The following is a 23,797-nucleotide window of genomic DNA, read 5'->3' as shown; positions in this document are numbered from 1 at the left end:
GAAAAGTGAAAGGAAGGAAGGACTGTTTAGCTTCAATATGTTAGACTTTGTTCAGATAGTTCTTTTGTGACACATATTTTAAACAAAAATGGGATAAAACACAATTCCTGTTTTCTCAGAATCTGTAATCTACTCAAGAGACAAGATTATCACTTAAATTGTAAAGTCTTAAATTAAAAAAAAAAACAAACAAACAAACAACAAAAGAACATTGGGGCCAGAGACCAGAGCTAAAATACTGGGAGAATAAGGGAAAACATTATAAAAGAGGCAGCTTCTGAGATTGGCATGTGAGGGAACAAAGGCAAGTAATTGAGAACTTTTTTTCTATAATCCAAGCAAAGCAAGGAAGGCATTCCAAAGGACCAGTAGTGCAAATATGGAATGAGTGAGTGAATTTGTTATGAATGAGTCAATCAATAAATCCAGTCAGCAAGCCAAGTCAGAAACCTTCCACATATATACACCTGTAAGAGAAGTGACAGACAGCTATGTAGAGTTGAACTCTAGAGGAAAAGTTTTGGATTTATAGTCCTGAATGTCATGAATGGCAACTCCTAGACTCATACAGGGTATATTCTGCCCAAGGGATGGTCCCCAAGGTACTACTTGCAATGATTTGTAATTACTTTGGCTCCTCTTTCTTCCTACTGCCACTTAATAGTGAGAATCAGTCAGAAAACTAAGATGACTAAAATAAGACAAAACATTTTATTTTTTATCATATTTATATGCAAGTCCCAACTACCTATTATGAAAATGAGTCAAATTTCAATTTAAATGGTCATTTATCCTTTTTGTTTTCCACAAACAAAATGATCTAAATTCTATAACCATTTCCCCAATTTTTCTTACCCTTTAAAAACTGAACTTCCATTTGCTCTTTAAACATATAGAACTACAACCTGGACACAGTATTTTAATAATGTTTAAATGGGATTTTTTAAATGAGGAATCGATATAGAAGCAGCCCAACTGTCCAACTGGTTTCATAAACTAATCTTTTTCTTCAACTAACTGCTTTGACATCATTACATCTGTGAAAATAAGGAGAAAATGACTTCTTGATAATAATTTTAAGAGGATGTTTTAAAAATGGTAATGTAGGTCTATTTTTATTGATATAGAAATCCATGATATAGTGTAGAGTGTGAAAAAGCACATATGATACGATCCCATTATGAAAATGTGTGCATGTGAGGGTGCCAATACTGGTATTTGGAGAGATGGTCATCTAAATATTAAGAGTAGTTATCTCCGGATAGTAGAATTTTGGATGAGTATAACTCTTTTTTTTTTATATACTCTTCTAAAGTGTTTAAAAACTTTAAAACGAACCTGTCCATTTAATGGGAGGAGAAAAACTTCAATTATACCAGTTAAGGTTATTTCTTAAAAATATGTATATATTTGAAATATTTCATAATTTAAAACAGGAAAAAACTGAAAATAAAAATAAAATAACACTTAATATATGCACCGAAAAAAACTAAGATAATAAATGTTAACATTGGTTATATCTGGCTCATGATTTTTACTTTTTTTTCACTTTTCTATTTTTTCCTACTATTTTACAATGAATACATTTTGCTTTTATAAAAGCTCTTATGGCTAAATTCGAAACTCAGTAAATTTGTGGATTAAAAAAAATACAGGCCTTTTATTTAAAGCGCGAAAATTAAACTTTCAAGTTAGAAGTACTCAGGAAGTTTTTCTGATTGTTTCAAGTAAAATGCCAAATACCTCCTGGAACAACATTTTTAAGTTATTTAACATCAATGCAATTTTCTTCTTGTAGTTGTTCTTATTGGTTCTGTTAATCTGATGTTAAAGGAACACATTTTAATTTCTAAAAGGGTAATAAGAATATCCAATCCATAATAATTAGAGTCCTTGGGAGAATCACAATGGTATCCATTCAATCACAAGCTAGAAAAAATGGAGGGGTCCACAAGGGAAATTCTGGCCTCACTACTAGTCATCAAAGAAATGAACAGCCAAACCATCTCAAGTCATCTGGTCTCTCTGTCTTGAAGAGGTCTACATAAAGACTCCAAGATTGCTCTCAGCAACAGGCAAGAGCTGAAGACCAAAATGTACTCATTTTAGCTAATAAAAATGCCCTCTGCTTTAATTAAAGGCTAGTTGGTCCTCTATAAACAGAAGAAATCATTAGTTTTCATATTCTTTTGTAAAGAGTTTGACATACTTGAAACGTAAATTTCCTCTTTTCTTTCTTTCCTTTCCTTAGAGACTAATTTTTAAATCATTTTTGCCATTAACTATTGACTTAGACATTCCTAGCAGTTTCATCTTGCTTTCTATATACCTGAATAGCAGCTCCATTGTCCATCCTAATGTGAGGAACTTTTCCTTCTGTATTGTTGCCCCGACTCCATTGTTGTTGAGATGTTTTTCTCTCCATATTTGAGGTTTTTGAGGGCTTACACCAAGAATAAAAATATTAAGATATGCTTTCAGTATAAATATAAAATGCTTGTATCTTGACAAAATAAGAACCCTAATTTAAATAATCACAAATCTTTAATGTGTGCTATGATATTTATCATCTTTTTCAAATTCTAAGCCCTATATGATTCATTGGCTCATTATGCTAAGAGACCACATGAAGTCAGCCATTTAATCTAATCCCCTGAATCCAGGCAAGTCCATATGATAACCTGTCTCACAAATCTAACAGAACTTACCTGATGATTGTTTAAAATCACAAGAGAAGGAAACTTTAGAGCTTTCTCAATCACCCTTGTTTCAAAACATTAAAGTCACCTCAGGTAGGTTATATATAGAAAATTATTGACCAAACATTCACAAAACATCTTTTGAACGAAGGTAATATAGTAACAATACACTCAGTGATGCCTATACGGCAATGACTATACCATAACACAAATAAAAAATGACAGTTTATGGAGAAAATCTGACAAAGGTGCAACTCTGAGGAGTGAGAACCTAACTTTTTTAAAACTTACCAAAGTTGTTCTGTATCAACTACAATCTTCCACACTGCTTCTTTATAAAGGTAGAATACACCCAAAGCAGTCCAACCAGGTAGTCATTCATAGATTGTAATTAATGCAAATTGGTTTTACAAAGTATATTTGATATTCCATCTAGATAACCAGGAATTGTCTTAAATAATAATCACCCTATGTTTAACTACAACCATAAATCCCATTTTGCATCCATTGAAGAAAATGCCCCCAAATTCACATTTAATCCAACTTGAAAACTAATTCATTTCTGGATAAGCCATTAAAAAACAAAGAAGCTGGAATAACATTCCAAATTATTAATGATCCTGGCAAATAACTAATTTGGCAGTGGATGGAAATACCATAAAAGAAATTATTAACCAATTTTGCTCACCTCTTATGTAAGAAAGAATGTCCCTTTAATAGTTAAGAAGCCAATTAATTTAGCTGATGAAACCCCAAGGGATACAGATGAAGCTAAGGATGGGATTAGGAAATGGAGTATCAATTTGTGTTGGGATAGAGAATCTTCAATATTTACCATATCTTTCCCAGAGGCCATATCTATGCTGGTTTGGTTTTCTTTTATTCTCTCTGGTAAAACCATAAATTCTGAGCTGCCAATATTTGATGCTTGGGACATTTCCACCACAGAAATTGGAGAAAGCTTTGTTTTACAGGCACATACACAAAGTCCACCTTTCTTAGAAGCAGATGAACAGTTGGGGCACTGTGTGGATTTTCTGCCAAAGCCACTATTGGCCATTTGCTTTTGCAACAAAAGCAAGTTGAAAGAAAGGGGTTTCCACTCTTTGAGGAACAAAACCAGATCAATAGGGATAAGGTCAGCTGATGGTGAAAACTGTAACTTCCTGTTGGTGAGGTCCTTAGAGTAATGATGCACTGCACTTACATTCACACATGAGAGCTGCAGAAAGAAAAGAAATAAAAATTTAGAAAGTTCTTTCTATTCTACCCCCTCCTATAAATCAGAGAAAAACAAGCAACAAGCACCAAAAGCATCCTGTCTATACAAGAAAAGTTACTATTTATGGCAAAATTAGGACATATTTCTAAAAACCAATGGATTGTCATCCTTCAAAATTTAATTCTTGAACTCCAGACATTTTATTTACCTAACAATTGAAAGAATCATCTCTGTTCAGAACCATAAAATTGTTGAAACGCACAGTCTAAGGAAATCAATTTGGTGGGCTGACATCAATTTTTTTTTAAATTCTAAGAGGATAGTATGAGTATTTTGTATAGATCCTTGGTAACTTCTATGAAACTTCTAATTATACAGATATATATGTAGAAAAGGTTTGTGTATGTATATGGACTCAGTCACAGTGTAAGACACATTTTTATTGAAGTATAATTGACATACAACATTGTATTAGTTTTAAATACATCACATAAGGGAATCCCTGGCTGGCTCAGTAGTTTAGCGCCTGCCTTCGGCCCAGGGCATGATCCTGGAGTTCGGAGTAGAGTCCCACATCAGGCTCCCTGCATGGAGCCTGCTTCTCTCTCAACCTGTGTCTCTGCCTCTTTCTCATTCTCTCTCTCTCTCTCTCTCTCTCTCTGTGTCTTTCATGAATAAATAAATAAAATCTTTTAAAAAAATAAATACATCACATAATGATTCACCATTTATATGTATTACAAAATTATCATCATAAATCTAGTTCACCTGTCACCATACAATGCTATTATAATACTATTAACTATATTTCTTTATCCTACACTTTTTATATCTCTGTGAGTTATAACTGAAGTTTGTATTTTTTAATCTCTTTCACCTATTTCACCTATCCACCACCACCTCCCTTCTTGATGTGGTCTGTGGCAAAAAAATAATAAATAAATAAATAAATAAATAAGGCTTAAAAATATTGGTGTAAAACATTTATTACTGTGGTTTCAAAATTTAAACCTCACTCAGCTTATTATTAGAGTAAATTCATATTAACACCTTTGACAAAGGAGTAGATAATTTGATTTTTATAAAACTACTTATTCCTAAAATTTCAAAGTCAATATTAGAAGTATCTTCATTTTGGGGAACTATTGAGTGTTATTTTTCCCTCAGCATAGAAACAGGTATGCCTAACATTCTGGCGAACTAAAGTTATTGGCAGCTATATGGTGGCAAGTTGGAAAGACATGAGCTGAGAAAGGAGAGAGAAAAGTGTTCTGCAGTACATATAAGAGAATATTTTGACAAACTTATGGAAGTAACTAGGAGTACATTATGATGGTTTTTTACTATAATATTTCAGATATTACATAAAAGTATATTATGCAGTCACAGACTGATAAGGCTAGGTACATATGGAACATACTTTTGCCTTTTGAATTGGAATAAATTTGACCAGAAGTGGAAGTTAGATATCTTTATGTCCTTAAAGAAATGTCTTTCTAGTTTTAGTTGTAGAAGACTAGTTTTCTAATCATAAATGAGTGCTACCTTTTATCAATTCTTAATCTATTGTCATTATTATTTTTTCTTTTTTTAAAGATTTTATTTATTTATTCATGAGACAGACAGAGAGAGAGAGAGAGAGAGAGAGAGAGAGAGAGGCAGAGACATAGGCAGAGGGAGAAGCAGGCAGAAGGAGAAGCAGGCTCCATGCAGGGAGCCTGATGTGGGACTCGATCCCAGATCTCCAGGATCACGCCCTGGGCTGAAGGCGGCACTAAACTGCTGAGCCACCTGGGCTGCCCTATCATATTTTTTCTTATTGGATCTTTTGATACTTTGCATTGTTTAAAAAGGTTTCCCAATATTAAGGCATTCTTGCACTTACAGTATGAACCGTACATGATCCTGATGGATGATTCTTTTAATCTAGAAAATGGATGCATTTGTATTTTGAGGTTTCAGTTATATTTCTAAGTTAAACTGGTCTGTAATTTTCCTTTGTTAGGTTTTGATACAAGCTTCCGGCTGGTTTCATAAAACAAGTTGGATATCTTCCATCTTACAATGTTTGGTAACAATTTGCATAGCATAGAATCTATAGGAAAATCTTCAAGGCAATAGGACTTTATTAAATATATGACTAGTAGTTTATCTAATATTTATTCTTCCATTGTTCCTTACTTAACAGAATCCTAATTTTGACCAGGGCCACAATGTACTCATCAAAAATCCTCCATTTCCCAACCTCTTCTGTAGCTTAGAGATGGCCATGGGACTTATGACCATGAATCTTGTAGAGTGCAAGCAAAGCAGTACTTTAAAAAAATGTATATTCTTAAACCTTTATTAAAAAAAACAAAAAAGAATAAAAATATACATGAGCAGTCAAATCAAAAATGGAAAAGCATGATTAAAGAATAAAATTTAAGATGAATAGGACAAAGAACTGTACTTCTGTTGACTTTTGCCTATGGGGTCCCAAATACATGGACTCCTCACTGCCACTCAGATTTCACATCCTACATCATCTCTCTTGCTCTAGATATGTTAGCATTCTTGCTATTCCTCAAATATGTCAACCATATTCCATTCTCATGGTTTTAGCTATTCTGTTTCCTTTGCCCAAAATGCTCTTCCTACAGACATCTGCATGACTTTCTCCCTCTCTTCAGGGTGGTTTCTGCTCATTTGAGTGAACTTTTCTAACCACCTCATCTGAAACTGCAGGCCCATTCACTCTGTCCTCTTACCTTGCTTCATTTTTATTCATAGTACTTATCATTTCATTCAAGAAGTTCTCTACCAGAGTTCTCTCCTACTTTTAGGGACCAGGTGATTCCCATATAAACTATTTCAGAGTAATAAAAAGCCATCCAGTTCATTTTACTCAGCAAGAATAATCAAAACTTGACCAGGGCAGTGTTCTCAAAAAAGGGAAAGGCATTCTTACAAGCCAATCTTATTTGTGAATAAATGCAAAAATCCTAAATGCTATACTTATATTTATCCCAGGTAGTGTCGACAGCATATTCTAAGATTTTAGATAGAAAAAATGGGCAAGTCATCCCAATAAGTATGACCTTTCATCAAAGTTGTGTGAAAAAATTTTCCTGCTGTGATCAAAACTCGCAATAGCAAGCACTGGAAAAGATTTATAAAAAGTGCCTTCCAGACAGGTGGAGGGAAAAAGGAATTCAACTGAGGCCACTACACACACACACACACACACACACACACACACACCTCTTACAAATGTCAGACTCTGCTTTTCAAGTATAGGTAGCAAGACAAAGAAAACTCAGAATGTACCTACAAACACTTTGCAAAACGACTTAACTTTAGGCCTTAGAAGAAAACAATTTGCATTTCAAGTTAAATATAAAGCCTGTAACCATCAATGACTCAGAGCAGTCGAGTAGATCTGCAAATAACAGCCTTACTGTGTAGGAAAAATAACGTTTTCTCTCTGTGGGGGCAGAAAAGTCCCACACAAGATGTGTAAGGCATTATTTTATGCATGCATTAAGAATACTGACTTTATAGTACTTTTTATAAGAAACTGAAAGAAGAGTTCATAATGTGAAGGTTTATTTCAAGTGTAGCTGAGTTCCTTCTTTATAAACAGTACTCCTAAAAGCATGCTTACCATATCCTTCAAGTTTTACTATATGTCTATCTACAAACTTTCAACAGAATTGGTACATACTAAATTTCCCATTTTCAAGATGGTTTTTTGGGGGATCCAAAAACAATTATCTTTTTCTTAACTCTGCTCAGAAAGCATTTCCTTAAATTTTCCATCAATTTCTCAAAATAAATCATATTTTCATCATATCACTGACACTGATGTAGACTTCTGAGTACTTTTTTGCTCCAGTTTCTGCTTTATCCATTACCTTAGATGTATTTAGGAGCTATACTCAGAATGCACAGAAGTTCCTATTACTCACTGAGTTTCTTTTCCACTCTCCAACCTACCAAATGCTACATCTGCCAAAGTAATGTTCTACTTTCTCACCACAGCGATTCTAAAACAATGGGTTGAATAGCTGCATGCAAAATTTCTTGACAAGAATTAGATTTCAAATTTAATTTCTTTTTGGCTGGCTGAATTCTAATCATTTTAGCTTAAAAACCAAAATAGAACAAATGTTTACTCACATTTATTTCCTTCTCATTTATGAATTGATCTGAAAGATTTGTTACAAAAATAAATCTACTATCTCACAGGCCAAATGATGTCATTCATATTTTAGAGGCATAAAATTAATCAAGCATTGCAAACCTATCTTTATGTAAACTCAAAGATGAATAACTCTTTTTCTACAGAATCATGGAATTATGTTCAAACAGGACTTGAGGTACAAAAAGATGTATTAGAAAACCAAAGAAGCTTCTGCCAGTCGCCAAAGACTGGACAACACAGGCATTAGACATAACGTAAACAAATAAGTTCAAATTATGTCACTATTTAACTGAAGTATGAGCTTTCTTTTGACTAGAGGTTTTCGTTTTATTTTCAGAACTAAAACAAGTCAATGGAACAACTCTGATACAGAAAATCTCTGAGCTTTTATTTAAGCATAAAAAGGTCTCTTACATATTGGCCCTAGAAGATACACTCACGGCAATTTCCTCAAGAAAATGAACACAAGAATGGTTTTATGAGATATAACTAGCTACAATTTTCTTCCCCAAAAGCAATTTTTAGTTTTCTTTGCTAAGACCGTGTCTACAAGGAACCTAAACAGTCAGTCAATTCAGTCAAAAATGTGTTCTATTCAAGTGAAGAAAAAAAAAACTGGATTGTCTGACATTATGCAGACCAAGCTGAATAACTGTATATTCACTTTCAACTACTTGTTTTCCCAACATGCTTACAGAGCCTAAAGAAGAGCCAAATGAGCTTCCTAGATCATAGTGTTATATTTTAAAGGAGACTAGCACTTGTTTACTATTCTAACCATTAAGGGCATGATTAGGGAAATGAGTCTATGTTGTCTTATAAGAGAATTTACAGTTGTTTAAAATTTACATCATTACAGAGATGTTTAAAAATGTTTAATAGTTGATGTGTGCTATTACATTTTTTCCTATTTTAATTTGCATAATATACCTCACTGATTGAGCCATAATCTGGAGGGACGGTCTTAAATGTGGTCTCACTGACAGTTTAAGATATGAACAGAGATTTCACTAAAAAACTTTGGCTTAAAGAGACTGGAGAAAACCAAGAAACCTCTCCCTGATTTTTTTCCTGTTGTTATTCAGTGTCTTTTTTCCCTGTACATTATAAGCAACCTCAAGTCAGGTACCTTTCTGCCAGCACGGACCCATCCCTGTACAAAATGAAAATTTCTGAGCGTTCACTTTGTGGGAAAGAGCCAGAATCACAAATCACTTATGCAGAAAAATAGGCAGATGTATAGGAAGAGTCATCAAAGTAAAGAGATGGGTCATATGAAAGAGATATCTCTAAAAGAATGTGAGGGCTCTCTTCATACATATGAAGAGGATTGATTAGCCATAGGAATTAGGCTTCTGTGTGATTCAAAAAGGGAGTGCACATCAATCTAATATAAAAGGGCTTCCTAACATTTAGAACTGTCAAAGATAAAAGGAAAGACTATCTCTCAGTCACTAGAAATGTCCAGGCAGAGACCAGAAGGTCAGTTGGCAGAAACCCATTTAAGGTCTTTAAGCATAGACTAGGATGCTTCAGGTTCCTTCTAGCCCTAAAACTCTACAAAGATGAATCACTCCTAATGATCCACTGAGGTGAAGTAGACATTTAAAGGAATTGAGAGGCAGTTGACCTCACCTCCACTGTGGAGTTTCAATATTATAATGGGGATCTGGTTTTCCTACCTCACACCAGGACAAACTAGTTACAGCTTCAAAATTCACCTTAGCCAATCTGAATTTCACCTGTAACAAAGCAGCATTGTTAGAATTTACCATGGGTGCAGGATGATAATGAAAAAGAAGGGTATAAGCTGGAAGGCTGGATGTGCTAAGGCGTAGTGGCCCTGGCTAAAAAAGAAAAAGCTAAATGAAGTATAGAAGAAAAGGCATTGTAAGAAAAAGGAAATAAGACTTCCTTCTCACTCAGGAAATCAGAGAATAACAGGTGAAGAGTGAGCAACTGGGCCCACATGTAGCTAAAGCAGTCAAAATATACAACACTGACAATAGACTCCAGAAGAGAAGTAGAACCACACTGAGGATTGTGACATGAACACCCAGCTAGCTGTGCTCCATCCAGCATGCTTAAAAGAAAATAGTCTTCTGGTACTCAGGAATGTTTTCTTCCAGCTTTTCTGAGGTACAATTGACAAAACTGTAAGATATTTAAAGTGTACAATGTGATAATTTGATAGACCTATACATTATGAAAGGGTTCTCCCATCAAGTTAATTAACACATCCATCACCTCACATATTGGATACAGACTTTCACTGAGAAGATGAATATGGTCTGAAAATCTAATGTATAACATGGTGACTAGAGTTGATAATGTTGTATTATATAATTGAAATTTCCTGAGAGTAGAGCTTTAAAAAAAAAAGGTAAATATGTATTCAGCAGTCTTAATCCAATTAACAATGGAGCAATAAGATTAAGAATTTTTTAAAAGATTTTATTTTATTTATTCATGAGAGACAGAGAGAGAGAGAGGCAGAGACACAGGCAGAGGGAGAAGCAGGCTCCATGCAGGGAGCCTGACGTAGGACTCGATCCCAGGTCTCCAGGACCACGCCCTGGGCTGAAGGTGGTGCTAAACCACTGAGCCACCTGGGCTGCCCAAGATTAAGAGTTTGTTTTTTGGTTTTTTATTTTTATTTTTATTTTTTTATTTTTTTTATTTATGATAGTCACAGAGAGAGAGAGAGAGAGAGAGGCAGAGACATAGGCAGAGGGAGAAGCAGGCTCCATGCACCGGGAGCCTGATGTGGGATTCGATCCCGGGTCTCCAGGATCGCGCCCTGGGCCAAAGGCAAGCGCCAAACCACTGCGCCACCCAGGGATCCCAAGATTAAGAGTTTGATGGTAAATGTGAAAGGTTTGCTAGCTTCATTTATCAAGCACTAATTAATAATTTTGCATTAATAGAATATATTAATATAAATAAAATTGTGTGGTTAGAGTGCCTTTCTTGTGTCAAATATTTCCATAAGTATTAAAAAAGAGGAATTTTCCAAAGCCATCAATTTTCCATGAACAATTCAGTTAGCTAAGAAAATGTATGATATAATGCTCCAACCCAGATGTTTCATACAATATTAGAAAAGATATTCTGACCCTCAAGATCACGTTCAAACACCGGAAGCACAATTTAGATGCATCCAGGAAATTTTCCTCCTGTGGCCAGATCTCTGCAAACTCAGCAACTCCAAACAGTCTACAACAAAACACCAAGAGCAGATTCTATGATCCCTATTTTCGAGTTTCTGCAGAAACAATTTGATAACAGAAAACAACAACAAAGGCTACCTCTCTTAGGTGTGAACCCCTCCAGGGTAGGAACTACATTCTATTCACCTCATCATTTTGTGTCCGAATGAAGGTATTCATTAAAAAAGGATTATTGATTGATTTACTAATTGATGGAGACAACGTCTTAGAGCAAAGTCTTAAATGGAATATCCAATGTAGTTACCTAGTGTAAGAGAACCAGTGGCTTGTCATGTAAACAAAATTAGAAAAACTTGGTGGAAGTCTCCTGGCCAAAAAAATGCATTACAACCAAACCCTCACTCTACGTTGAAGCTCTCTTTCTGGAGCAGAATGCCAAAACCCCCACAGCAGGCTTGACCCAATCCTCTATAAATTTCCACCTGCTTCTGAAAGGTTCCCCATCAGACAAGAAGTTATAACTGTACTCCCATATTTATGTTCTACTCAAGACTGTGGTTTCCAGGAGTCTGAAAGGATATAAGCACATAGTTTATTTGGGGGATGGACCATATTACCAAATTCAAAGGGTTTCTGCTGGCTAAGGCCAGTTCCCAACAACTATAAGCCTTGGTCATAATAAACCTTATTATTACTAAGATCCTCATATTCAACAAAAGATCATTTATTTGGCAGATAGTATAAACAGCAATAACTGACTCATTCTTTCCTTTATATTAAAATACGTATGTCACAAACAAACAAATCATATGAAATATGTTAACCTTCTCAGGATCCCTAGCCAAATGACCTCAAGTAAGGATACTTATTTTTTGGAAGAGTATCTTTTCTTCACTCCTAGTGATGAGCCACTTATCTGCAACACGCAAAGCTCAGATTCATAACCAGACAAAAGCATTTAGAATATCGTATCTCAGGAATCAATGTGTCATGGCTGTTAATTTCAGCAAGGTAGGAGAGGTTGGGGAAATAAGACCTAAAAGGTACTTAATTGCCAGGGTTCTGTAAGTCTGGCCAAAAGAGTGACCAGAGTTCTAAGTAGGAGAACCGGCCAACTGAGAATCTAGTCATCTAATAGTCTATGTATGTATTCAGCAAACATTTTTTGAATATCTGTTACATAGTGCTGGAAATAAAGATATTATCAAGACCTAGACCTAAGAATTATTATGATTAAGATAATGATAGATATGTACAAAGTACAAAAGTGATACAAAAGAGGGAGTGAGGGGATCCCTGGGTGGCTCAGTGGTTTGGCGCCTGCCTTTGGCCCAGGGCACGATCCTGGAGTCCTGGGATCAAGTCCCGCATTGGGCTCCTGGCATGGAGCCTGCTTCTCCCTCCTCCTGTGTCTCTGCCTCTCTCTCTCTCTATGTCTATCATAAATAATAAATAAATAAATATTTTTTAAAAAATTAAAAAAAAGAGGGAGTGATCAAGGAAGTATCATAGTCTAGTGGGAAACAAAAAAATTTAGAACGAGAGAGACCAGAATTCAAACTCTACTTTCCACCACTTACTCCTCAGTTCTTTCACATGTAAAGTGGAAAAAATAGTGGTTAGCTATCTTAAATGACTTTTGTGAGGAATAATTAGATAACACTTATAAAATGCTTAGTATTTGGCCTAGTAAGTATATTATATCAGAAATATCAGCAGTGGAGGGGACACATATATTTTCAGTGTATGCTGAAAATATAAACTATAAAGCTCCAAAGTATAAAGAAAAGACGCCAGCCAGTATAATCAATCAAAATCTACTGCCAGATGAACAAATTAGAATTTAGTGACAAATTCACTAGAGTCAATGTTGCAACATAATGGCATAGTTCTAATTAGTTCCAAAGTAACAAAAGATACCAAAGAAAGTTTCCCACTATAAATCCCACATAAAATATTATTTATTTTATACACACATAAACCCACACACCCACATACACACACACACACACACACGCACACACCTCTACTCCTATCTTAACACTATTACAAACAAAGCTGTATCAGACCAAAAAAAAAAAAAAAAAAAGATACTGGTATTCTACCATTCTACCAAATTTCTAAACAATTTATGAGCATTAAAATATCATAAGCTGGGCAGCCCCCGGTGGCTTAGTGGTTTAGCACCGCCTTCGGCCCGGGGCGTGATCCTGGAGACCCGGAATCGAGTCCCACGTCAGGTTCCTTGCATGGAGCCTGCTTCTCCCTCTGCCTGTGTCTCTGCCCCGCGCCCCCATCTCTAATAAATAAATAAAATCTTTTTAAAAAATAAAAAATAAAATAAAATCTCATAAGTCTTATCAGAATGGTTCCATTTTACAGGTACAGAACAGTTCACATGAAATGTGTTTGCCCTTAGTAATGAAAAAGAACCCAAGCTTTACTGCTAGACCAATGTTCAAATTCCCCACCAGTGACTTAACCCATCTGGTCTCAGCTTCCTCTTATGCGAAGCATATACATAGATGATGTCTGTACACCCACAAGGTAGAACTGTTATAAGGATAGGATATAATGTATGTAAATACTGATACTTTGTAAGCTCTAAATAAATGGAAGTTTTTATTATTATTATGAAACTCTGTCAAAACCCAATGGATGGTAGCATCAGAAAATTATTTTATCTGTCAGTAACAATCTCTTAGTCTAATGCTCCAAATATTGTTCTACATGGGTTCCAAGATACAAACTGTCATCTAATTAGCTCATAGCTAGTTAGAATATAATTACAAGAGCTTGCTCTAGATGTGTGCAGCTGAGTTGTTGAGTGAATGGCTTGCTGGAGTAGCCCATATGCAACTTGTTATATGTTAAATTCTGAATGCTAGAGATGCTTGGTTGGCTCAGTGGTTGAGTGTCTGCCTCTGGCTCAGGGCATGATCCCAGGGCCTGGGATCCAGTCCCACATCAGGCTCCCCTCAAGGAGACTGCTTCTCCCTCTGCCTATGTCTCTGCCTCTCTCTGTGTGTGTCTCTCATGGATAAATAAAATCTTAAAAAAAATTCTGAATGCTACATGCACTCAAATATCACCTTTATAAGAATTTTATTTTTTAAATTCTAAATAATGCTGAATATCAAGAATGTTTTAGACCAGCAAAGTCCAAATACTCTCTCAAAGTATTATTAGTTTATAGATTATCTTAACAACTGATCAAAAAGGAATAATATGTAAATGGTTAGATTTTCAGAGAAAGGAGGTGTTTGTAGCCACAGATATATTTACTTGGTGAGCTTTCAAAACCTTGCAATGGAACTGTAAAAACAATGTGATTAAAATCGATAGAGCACATCATTTGCTGATACTGTGTTGCCCAAGAAAAGGCAATAAGCCTTAGGCATGTTATTACTAGATTACACAATTTCACTGACAGGTTCAAGATTTTAAAAAGCAGCTGAGACCAGAGAGGATTTCTTTTTGGGGGAGAAGAAATTTTTCTCTTCAATAAAAAGAAATTTTTCATGATGAAGATTTAAAATGTCCTCTATAATACATATAAAAAGTAATACTAACATTAAATTTTTCTTTATTTCCTAAAATAAAGCTACTTTTTGTTTAACAATACTATATCCAACCACATATCAATTTAACAAATACTAGAAATAATTCAGGAAACAGTGACTGTAAGATTATTATTTTTGCAAAGTCCATATAAAAGAATACGAAAGCCCAAAAATAAGAGTTTCCAACTTCTTCTGCAAAAATGAGCAATGATTTTCTTTTCATGTCTTAGTAAAGAAATGATAAACTTTTAAACAGATCTTCAAGTTCAAAGAATGCTGTATTTCACAGGATGCTTTTTAGTCAGATAGCAAACTTAGTCATGTAGATATAAATTCTTTTGACAAAAAGTGACCAAAATCAGCAAGTCCTTTTACCCTAGTGAGATCTTCTACTACACTACAAACAGAAAATGCAAAAGTTTTGAATTGCTTTGTAGTGCAAATTCCACAGTAGAAATATCCTTATGTAGCTAGGTAGCTAAGGAAAGCTGATAGAATCAACCATATGGCTTTATGCTTAGGATAGAAAAAAAATGTTGACTGGAAGAAGTAAGATATTTTAATCATGAATCCCAGTAGGAAATAAGAAGTTAGGCTCATAGAAGAAATAAATGGACCCAGGCACTAGGTCTACATTTACTAGCTTTTACCAAATGAACAGTAAAGTCTGTTTAGGGGAGTTTAGATCTTTAGACCTACATCAGATGTAGGTCATTAAAAAAAACCTACAAAACACCATATACTTTCTTGTAATTAATGTACATACATACTTACATAAATACATAATAGCTTTATGTTCTAAAGGGATAACTACTGAAATAGATAATTTAATTAACTGAATAATACAAAATTTTCCCCAGTCCTTTCCTCTCCCTCCATATTCAACAATGACAAGTCCATTCTACTTCCAAAATAATTCTCAAATCCATCCAATTTTCTCCATTCCAAATGCCCACATCAATATTATCTCTTACCTGGATTAATATAAGAGCTTGCTCACTAGTCACCCTGATTCCAAGTCAGCCATCTCAACCAAAGCATTCCCCTCACTATAACCAGGGTGCTCTTTCTCATATGTAAATCTGTTCATGCTTGTTCCAGCAAAAATCACTTCAGTGGTTCCCAACAGCACAGAGTCCTTAACATGACAAACAAGCCTAGGTGATGTGGCCCTGGTGTACATTTTCAGTCTTATCTCACACTACTTCCTCAACATAAAGTTTTCCAACCTACAGAATTTCTTTCATTTCCTACAATCCTATGCCTTCTTTACATCCTCCTTCATGCACTCTCAGCCAGGAACTCTCTTTCCCATTCTTTCCTTTCATCATTATAATTCCTACTCTTCCTGCAGATCTCAATCCAGACATCATCTCCTCTCCCATCCAAGTACTAACCAGGCCCGACCCTGCTTAGCTTCCGAGATCAGACGAGATCGGGCGCGTTCAGGGTGGTATGGCCGTAGACCAGACATCATCTCCTCTCAAATTTTCTTGATATTTTGAGTCAAGTTCACTTGAGTGTCTGCCAATCTCCTTAGTGTACTATACTTGCTCTATCACACTCTGAATTGTACTTCGTCATTTATTTATCTGTATCCCTCACTATACCCAAGTTCCCTGAATGCAGGGATGAAATCGATCCTAGCTATTGCTTACCTGCAAGGGAATGACAAAAGGAAATGCGCTTTTTAGAACGCATATTCTTCCTGTAGTATAGAAAATGTATGAAAGGCAAGACAAGACTAGAGATGGAAAAACAAGAAAGTATTATAATAGTTTAGGCAAGGATATAAATGTGGGTTTTTTTAAAGATTTTATTTATTATTCATGAGAGACAGAGAAAGAAGCAGAGACATAGGCAGAGGGAGAAGCAGGCTCCTCACAGGGAGCCTGATGTGGGCCTCGATCCTGGGACCCCAGAATCACCCTGAGCCGAAGGCAGACACTCGAGGCATCCCTAAGTGTGGTCTTAATTAGAAAAGCAGCATAAGGAATGGGGGAAATAGCCAGATTCTGGAGAAATTTAGGAAATGGAGTGACAGAACTTGGTAAATGATTAGCTATGACCATAGTGAGAGAAAGAGAAAAGATGGGGCACCTGGGTGGTTTAGTCATTTAAGGATCCAACTCTTGATTTTGCCTCAGGTCATGATCTCAGAGTCGAGACTGAGCCCTGTATTGGCATCTGCACTCAGTGGTGAGTCTCCTTGAAAATTCTCTCTCTTCCTCTGTCCCTTCTCCCCACTGGTGCTCTCTCTCTATCTCTCTCTGTCTCTCTCTCTCTCTCTAAAATAAATAAATCTTCAAAAGTAAAGAAAGAAGTCAAGAATACCTTGAATACTGATGTGGATGATGATCAAATTATTGAGATAGTAAAGAGAGGAAAAATAATAGATTTGGAGTAAGATGGTAAGTTTGGTTTGGGGTATGCTAAATTAGTTTTGCCTTTAGGACACTGAAAGGGAGATGCTGAGGAGGTAGTGGATATATATATAAGTCCAGAAATAAAGAGAAACCTAGGTTATAAACTTGGATTTAAGACTTACATCATAGAAGAGGAAACTGAAATCATGGGTATAGGTGAGATCACCCAAGAAGGATGTGTGGAATGAAAACACAGGAAAGCCAAGGACAGAAAACAGCAGGAAGAGGGGCTGGGAAGATGGTAGAGGAGGACCCTAAGCTCACCTCATACCCCACATGCAACTAGATAACACTCACAGCAGTGTAACTAACCCAGAAAATGACCCAAAGACTCGCAGAACAAACTCTTAGAGAAAAGAGGGTAGGAGACATGGGGGGAGGAGAGCTAAATAAACATAGGACTATGGCTGCTCACAGGAGGGAGGGAGCCAAGGGTGTGAAGAAGGGAAAGAAAAAGACTCTTACAACAGGGAGCTCAGACACGGAAGATGAATCCTCAAATCATTTGGCTTTGAAAGCAACAGAGGCCAAATTTCACGAGTTCTTACAAGTAGCAGAACTTAAAGCCTGGAATTTTAAAAATCGGCAAGGTTGGTTCTGGGAGAGCCAGAAGGTGACAGGAAGCTGAGTCTCCACCCTTAAAAAGACAGCATGACAAACAGCCTATGGAGATAAAATATAGAAGCCGCAGTTTGAAAATTGGCTGGGGGGCAGCCTGGGTGGCTCAGCAATTTAGCACGGCCTTCAGCCCAGGGTGTGATCCTGGAGACCCGGGATTAAGTCCCACATCAGGCTCCCTGCATGGAGCCTGCTTCTCCCTGCCTCTCTCAATCTCTCTCTGTGTCTCTCATGAATAAATAAATAAATAAAATATTTTTTTTAAAAAAAGAAGAAAATTGGCTGGGGCATACAGGAGGGACCATTATTTACTCAGCTTAGAGCATGCCCTGAAAGGGCAGTTTTTGCAGGGAGATCCCTCTAGGAACAAAGAGGCTGACAGGTGTTATCTCCCTCCCCTACCCACCCCAACACAAACACACAGCCATCTGCAGGAAGCAGTGGGGCATAGAACTCACGACCTAACCTGCTTACACCAAGATCTGCCTTTTCCAGTCACTTTTGCCTCAGTCCTGGTGCTGTGGGTCCCCTCCCCGAGAAGCAAAACTTGCCAATACCACATCTCCCAACCCACACACTTTAGGGGCTTCAGTCCCGGTGAGGACAGTGGCCCTGCAGAAGATGGAGGCAAATCTTGTTAAAACTGTGCATCCTACCCCAGCTGAGGACCAAAAACTGCCCAGAACAGGCAAACAGAGCCACTGCAAATGATTTGCCTAAAGGAAAGTAGCCAGTACCCAACAGCTGGGTGCACACAACACACATGGGAGACATTCCTGAAGTGCCAGGTTCTGGTAAGCAAGGAACATGGAGCTGTAGGGCCCTATAAGACCTCTTCTTCATAAGGCATTATCTTCAAGAGCAGGAGAGGCAGGTGACTTTCCTAACACAGAGAAACAGACACAGAGTTAGACAAAGTGAGGAAACAGAGGGATATTTTCCAAATGAAAGAATAGGACATAACCACAGTAAAATGGATATAGATAATATGCCTGTAGAGAATTTAAAGTAATGATCATAAAGATACTCACTGGACTTGAAAAGAGTGGAAGACATCAGTGAGACCCTTAACAAAGAGGTAAAAAAAGAACCAATCAGAAATGAAGAACACAAGAAATGAAATTTAAAACATACTAGATGGGGAAAAATACACTAGATTGTATAAAAAGCAGGCTAGAGAAAGCAGAAGAACAAAATTAGTGACCTGAAGGATACAGTAATGGAAAGTAATCAAGCTGAGCAGATGAGAAAAAAGAAAATTACACAAAATGAAAAGAGACTTAGGAAACTCAGTAATTCCATCAAGGCTAATAACATTGCATCATAGGTAGCACAGAATAAGACAGAGAAAAAAGGGCAGAAAATTCATGTGAAGATGTAATAGCTGAAAACTTCCCTCATCAGGGGGAAGGAAACAGTTATCTAGATCCTGAGAGCACAGAGATACCCCCCCCTTTCAAATCAACCCAAGGAGGTCTACAACAAGACATATAGTAATTAAGATGCCAAAAGTAATAATAAAGAAGGAAATTTTAATGCATCAAGAAAAAAGACAGTTATATACAGGGAACCCAATAAGGCTTCAGCAGATTTTTCAGCAGAAATGTTGCAAGCCACAAGAAAGTGGCATGATTTATTCAAAGTGCTGCAAGGAAAAAAATCTGCAGTCAAGAATACTCTACTCAGCAAGGCTATTCTTCAGAATAGAAAGAGAGATAAAGAGTTTACAAGACAAACAAAAGCTAAAGCAGTTAATGACCACTAAACAAGCCCTACAAGAAATATTAAAGGTGACTCTCTGAGTGGAAAGGAAAGACTATAAGTAAGAGAAGAAAAGTAGGAAGCATAAAAGCAGTAAAAATATGCATATCTGTAAAAATCAGTCAAGGCATTCACAAAATAAAAGGATGCAAAGTTTGACACCATATACCTAAAATATGGGGGCTAAGAACAGATTGACACTTAAACAACCATCAACTTAATATAGACTTCTATATGCAGGAGATGTTATATTATAAACCTAATGGTAACCACAAAACAAAAAACAAAAATTGATATGTTAAAAATAAAGGAAAGGAATACAAGTATATCATTAAAGAAAGCCAGCAAACCATGAGAGAACAAAGCAAGAGAAGAAAGGATCAGAGAAGAACTACAAAAACAACCACAAAACAAGTAACAAAATGGCTTTAAATATATACCTATCAATAATTCCTTTGAATATATATGGGCTAAACATTCCAATCAAAAGACATAGGGTGACAAAATGGATTAAAAGAACAAGACCTACTGGGGTGCCTGGGTGGCTCAGTCAGTTAAGCACCAACTCCTGATTTCAGCTCAGGTCATGACCTCAGGGTCACGAGATTGAACCCTGTACTGAGCTCCATGTTCAGCATGGAGTCTACTTGTCCCTCACCCTCTGCTCCTCTTCCTCTCTCTTTCTCTATCTCCCTCAAATAAATAAATAAATAAACAAACTCTGAAAAAGAAAAAACACACAAGACCTATCTATGTGTTATCTACAAGAGACTCATTTCAGACCAAAAGACACATGCAGATTGAAAGTAATGGAATGGAGAAACATTTATCATGCAAATAGCTGTCAAAAGAAAGCCAGCATAGAAATATTTATGCCAAACAAAATAGACTTTAAAACAAAGACCATAACAAAAGACAAAGAAGGAGCACCCAAATATATAAACCAGTTAATACAAACATAAAGGAACTAATCAACAGTAATACAATAAGAATAGGGGACTTTAACACCCCCACTTACATCAATGAACAAATCAAATGGAAAATCAACAAGGAAACAATGGTTTTGAATGACATACTGGACCAGATCTAGTCAGAACATTCCATCCTAAAACAGCAGAATACACATTTTTTTTCTTTTTTTTTTTTACACATTTTTTCAAGTGCACATGGAAAATTCTTCAGAATAGATCACATATTAAGCCACAAAACAAGTCTCAACAAATTAAAAAAGACCAAAGTCATAACATGTATCTCTTCTGACCATAATACTATGAAACTAGAAATCAACCACAAGAAAAAAATGTGGTGAAAGCACAAATACATGGAAGTTAAATAACATGCTACAAAACAATTAATGGGTCAACCAAGAAAACAAATAAATAAAAAAAAATTACATGGAGACAAATGAAAATGAAAACACAATGGTTCATTATCTTTGGGATGCAACAAAATCAGTTCTAAGAGGGAGGTTTATAGCAATACAGACCTACCTCAAAAAGCAAGAAAAATCGCAAATAAACAACCTAATCTTACACCTAAAAAAGTTAGAAAAAGAACAAACAAAACCCAAAACCAGCAGAAGGAAGGAAATAATAAAGATTAAGAGCAGAAATAAATTACATAGAAACTAGAAGAAAAATGGAACAGATCAATGAAACCAGGAGCTGGTTCTTTCAAAATATCAACAACCTCTAGCCAAACTCTTTAAAAAGACTTGGAGGTGGGGGGTGCTCAAACAAAATTAGAAAAGAAAGTGGTGAAATAACAATTGACACCACAGAAATACAGCTTGTAAGAGAATACTATGAAAAATTATATGCCAACAAAGTGGACAACATAGAAGAAATGGATATATTCCTAGAAACACAAAAGCTACCAAAACTTAAGCAGGAACAAATAGAAAATTTGAACAGACTGATCACCAGCAACAAGATTGAATCAGTAATCAAAAAAATCCAAACAAACAAGTCCAGGACCAGACAGTTTCACAAGTGATTCTGCCTATTATTCTCAAACTTTTCCAAAAAATAGAACAGGAAGGAAAACTTCCAAATTCATTCTGTAAGGTCAGCATTACCTTGGTAACAAAAGCAGATAAAGACACTAAAAAAGAGAAAAGGCCAATATCTCTGGTGAACATAGATGCAAAAATCCTCAACAAAGTATTAGCAAACGGAATGCAATAATACATTTAAAAATCATTAACTACAATCAAGTGGGACTTATTCCCAGGATGCAAGGGTGGTTCAGTATTTGCAAATCAATCAATGTAATATATCACAACAATAAGAGAAATGATAAAAACCAAATGATTATTTCAATAGATGCACAAAAAGCAACTGACAAAATACAACATCCATTCATGATTAAAAAAAAACCCTCAACAAAGTAGGTTTAGAGGGAATATACTTCAACATAATAAAGGCCTTATAGGAAAAACGCACAGCTAACATCATACTCAATGAGGAAAAACTGAGAACTTTTCCCCTAAGATCAGAAAAGAGAAAAGATGTCCACTGTCACCACTTTTATTCAATGTAGTACTAGAAGTCCTAGCCAGAGCAATCAGGTAACAAAAAGAAATAAAAGACATCCAAATTGATAAGGAAGAAATAAAACTTTCAGATGCAGATGACAGGATACTCTATATAGAAAACCATAAAGACTCCTCCAAAAAACTACTAGAGATGATAAATAAATTCAGTAAGGTCACAGAATACAAAATCAATGTATAGAAATCCACTGCATTTCTACACACTAGAAATGAAGCATCAGAAAGAGAAATTGAGAAAACAATCCCATTTACAACTGCACTACAAATAATATCTAACCAAAAAAGGTAAAAAACATGTACTCGGAAAACTATAAAATTGATGAAAGAAATCAAAGACAATACAAACAGAAAGACATTCCATGCTCACGAATTGGAAGAACAAATACTGTTAAAATGTTTATACTATCTAAAGCAAACTACAGATTTAATGCAATCTCTATCAAAATACCAACAGCCTTTTCCACAGAACTAGAAAAAACAATCCTAAAATTTGTATGGAACCACAAAAGATCTCAAATAGCTAAAGCAATCCTGAAAATGAAAAACAAAACTAGATGTAACACAACTCCAAATTTCAAGTTGCATTGCAAAGGTATAATAATCAAAACAGTCTGATACTAGCACAAAATAGACATACAGATCAATGGAATAGAATAGAAAGCCCAGAAATAAATACACAATTATATGGTAAATTAATCTCCCACAAGAGGCCAGAATATGCGATGGGAAAGTCTTTTCAACTAATGGTGTTGGGAAAAATGGATAGCTACATACAAAAGAATGAAACTGGACCACTTTCTTACACCACACACAAAAATAAAATCAAGGTGGATTAAAGACCTAAATGTGAGACCTGAAATCATAAAATTCCTACAAGAAAACAGAAATAGCAATTTCTCCTATTGTCCACAACAACATCTTTCTAGATACATCCCCTAAGGTAAGGGAAACAAAAGCAAAAATGAACTATTGGGACTACATCAAAATAAAAAGCCTCTGCACAGCAAAGAAAACAATCACAAAACTAAAGGCAACCTACTGATATTGTAAATGACCTATCCAATAAAAGGTTAGTATCCAAAATATATAGAGGACTTATAAAACTCAACACCCAAAAATCAAAGAATCCAATTCAAAAATGGACAGAAGACTTGAATGGACATTTTTTCAAAGACATACAGATGGCAAATAGACACATGAAAAGATGCTCAATTTCACTTATCAAGGACATGCAAATCAAAATTAAAATGAGATACCACTTTATACCAGTCAGAATGACTAAAATCAAGAAAACAGGTGTTGGCAAGGATATGGAGAAAAGGGAACCCTTCTACACTATTGGTTAGAATGCAAACTGGTGCAGCCACTCTGGAAAACAGTATGGAGGTTGCTCAGAAAGTTAAATATGGAACTATCCTATGATCCAATGCACTACTAGGTATTTACCCAAAGAATACAAAGATACTAATTCAAAGGGATACATGCACCCTGATATTTATAGCAGCATTATCAACAATAGCCAAATTATGGAAACAGCCAAGTATCCATCAATTAATGAATGGATAAAGAAGATGTGGGGTGTGTGTGTGTGTGTGTGT

General features: G+C 35.8%; 1 protein-coding gene across 9 annotated transcripts in view; it reads right to left on the bottom strand.

Moving 5' to 3' along the window:
* The window catches only part of STK33 (serine/threonine kinase 33), a 146,075-nt gene that overhangs the window by 62,941 nt on the left and 59,337 nt on the right, over window positions 1–23,797 (bottom strand). For 6 of the 9 annotated variants that reach the window (XM_041729652.1, XM_041729650.1, XM_041729656.1 and 3 more), the window contains 2 exons: window positions 3,535–3,921; window positions 2,330–2,443 (listed from right to left, as the gene is read on the bottom strand). The exons of 1 other annotated variant lie outside the window; for it this stretch is intronic. In XM_041729652.1, the coding sequence (XP_041585586.1) occupies window positions 2,330–2,443; window positions 3,535–3,759 (339 nt within the window). In that variant the 5' untranslated portion in view covers window positions 3,760–3,921. Of the gene's footprint in view, window positions 1–2,329; window positions 2,444–3,534; window positions 3,922–6,102; window positions 6,211–18,647; window positions 18,768–23,797 lie in introns of those variants that run through there. 2 more of the 9 variants (XM_041729654.1, XM_041729655.1) reach the window with 2 other exon arrangements.

The sequence above is a fragment of the Vulpes lagopus genome, chromosome 15, assembly GCF_018345385.1.
Source record: "Vulpes lagopus strain Blue_001 chromosome 15, ASM1834538v1, whole genome shotgun sequence".
Lineage (NCBI taxonomy): Eukaryota > Metazoa > Chordata > Mammalia > Carnivora > Canidae > Vulpes > Vulpes lagopus.
Note: the sequence above shows the minus strand (reverse complement) of the source record. Positions and strands in the feature narration are given on the sequence as shown.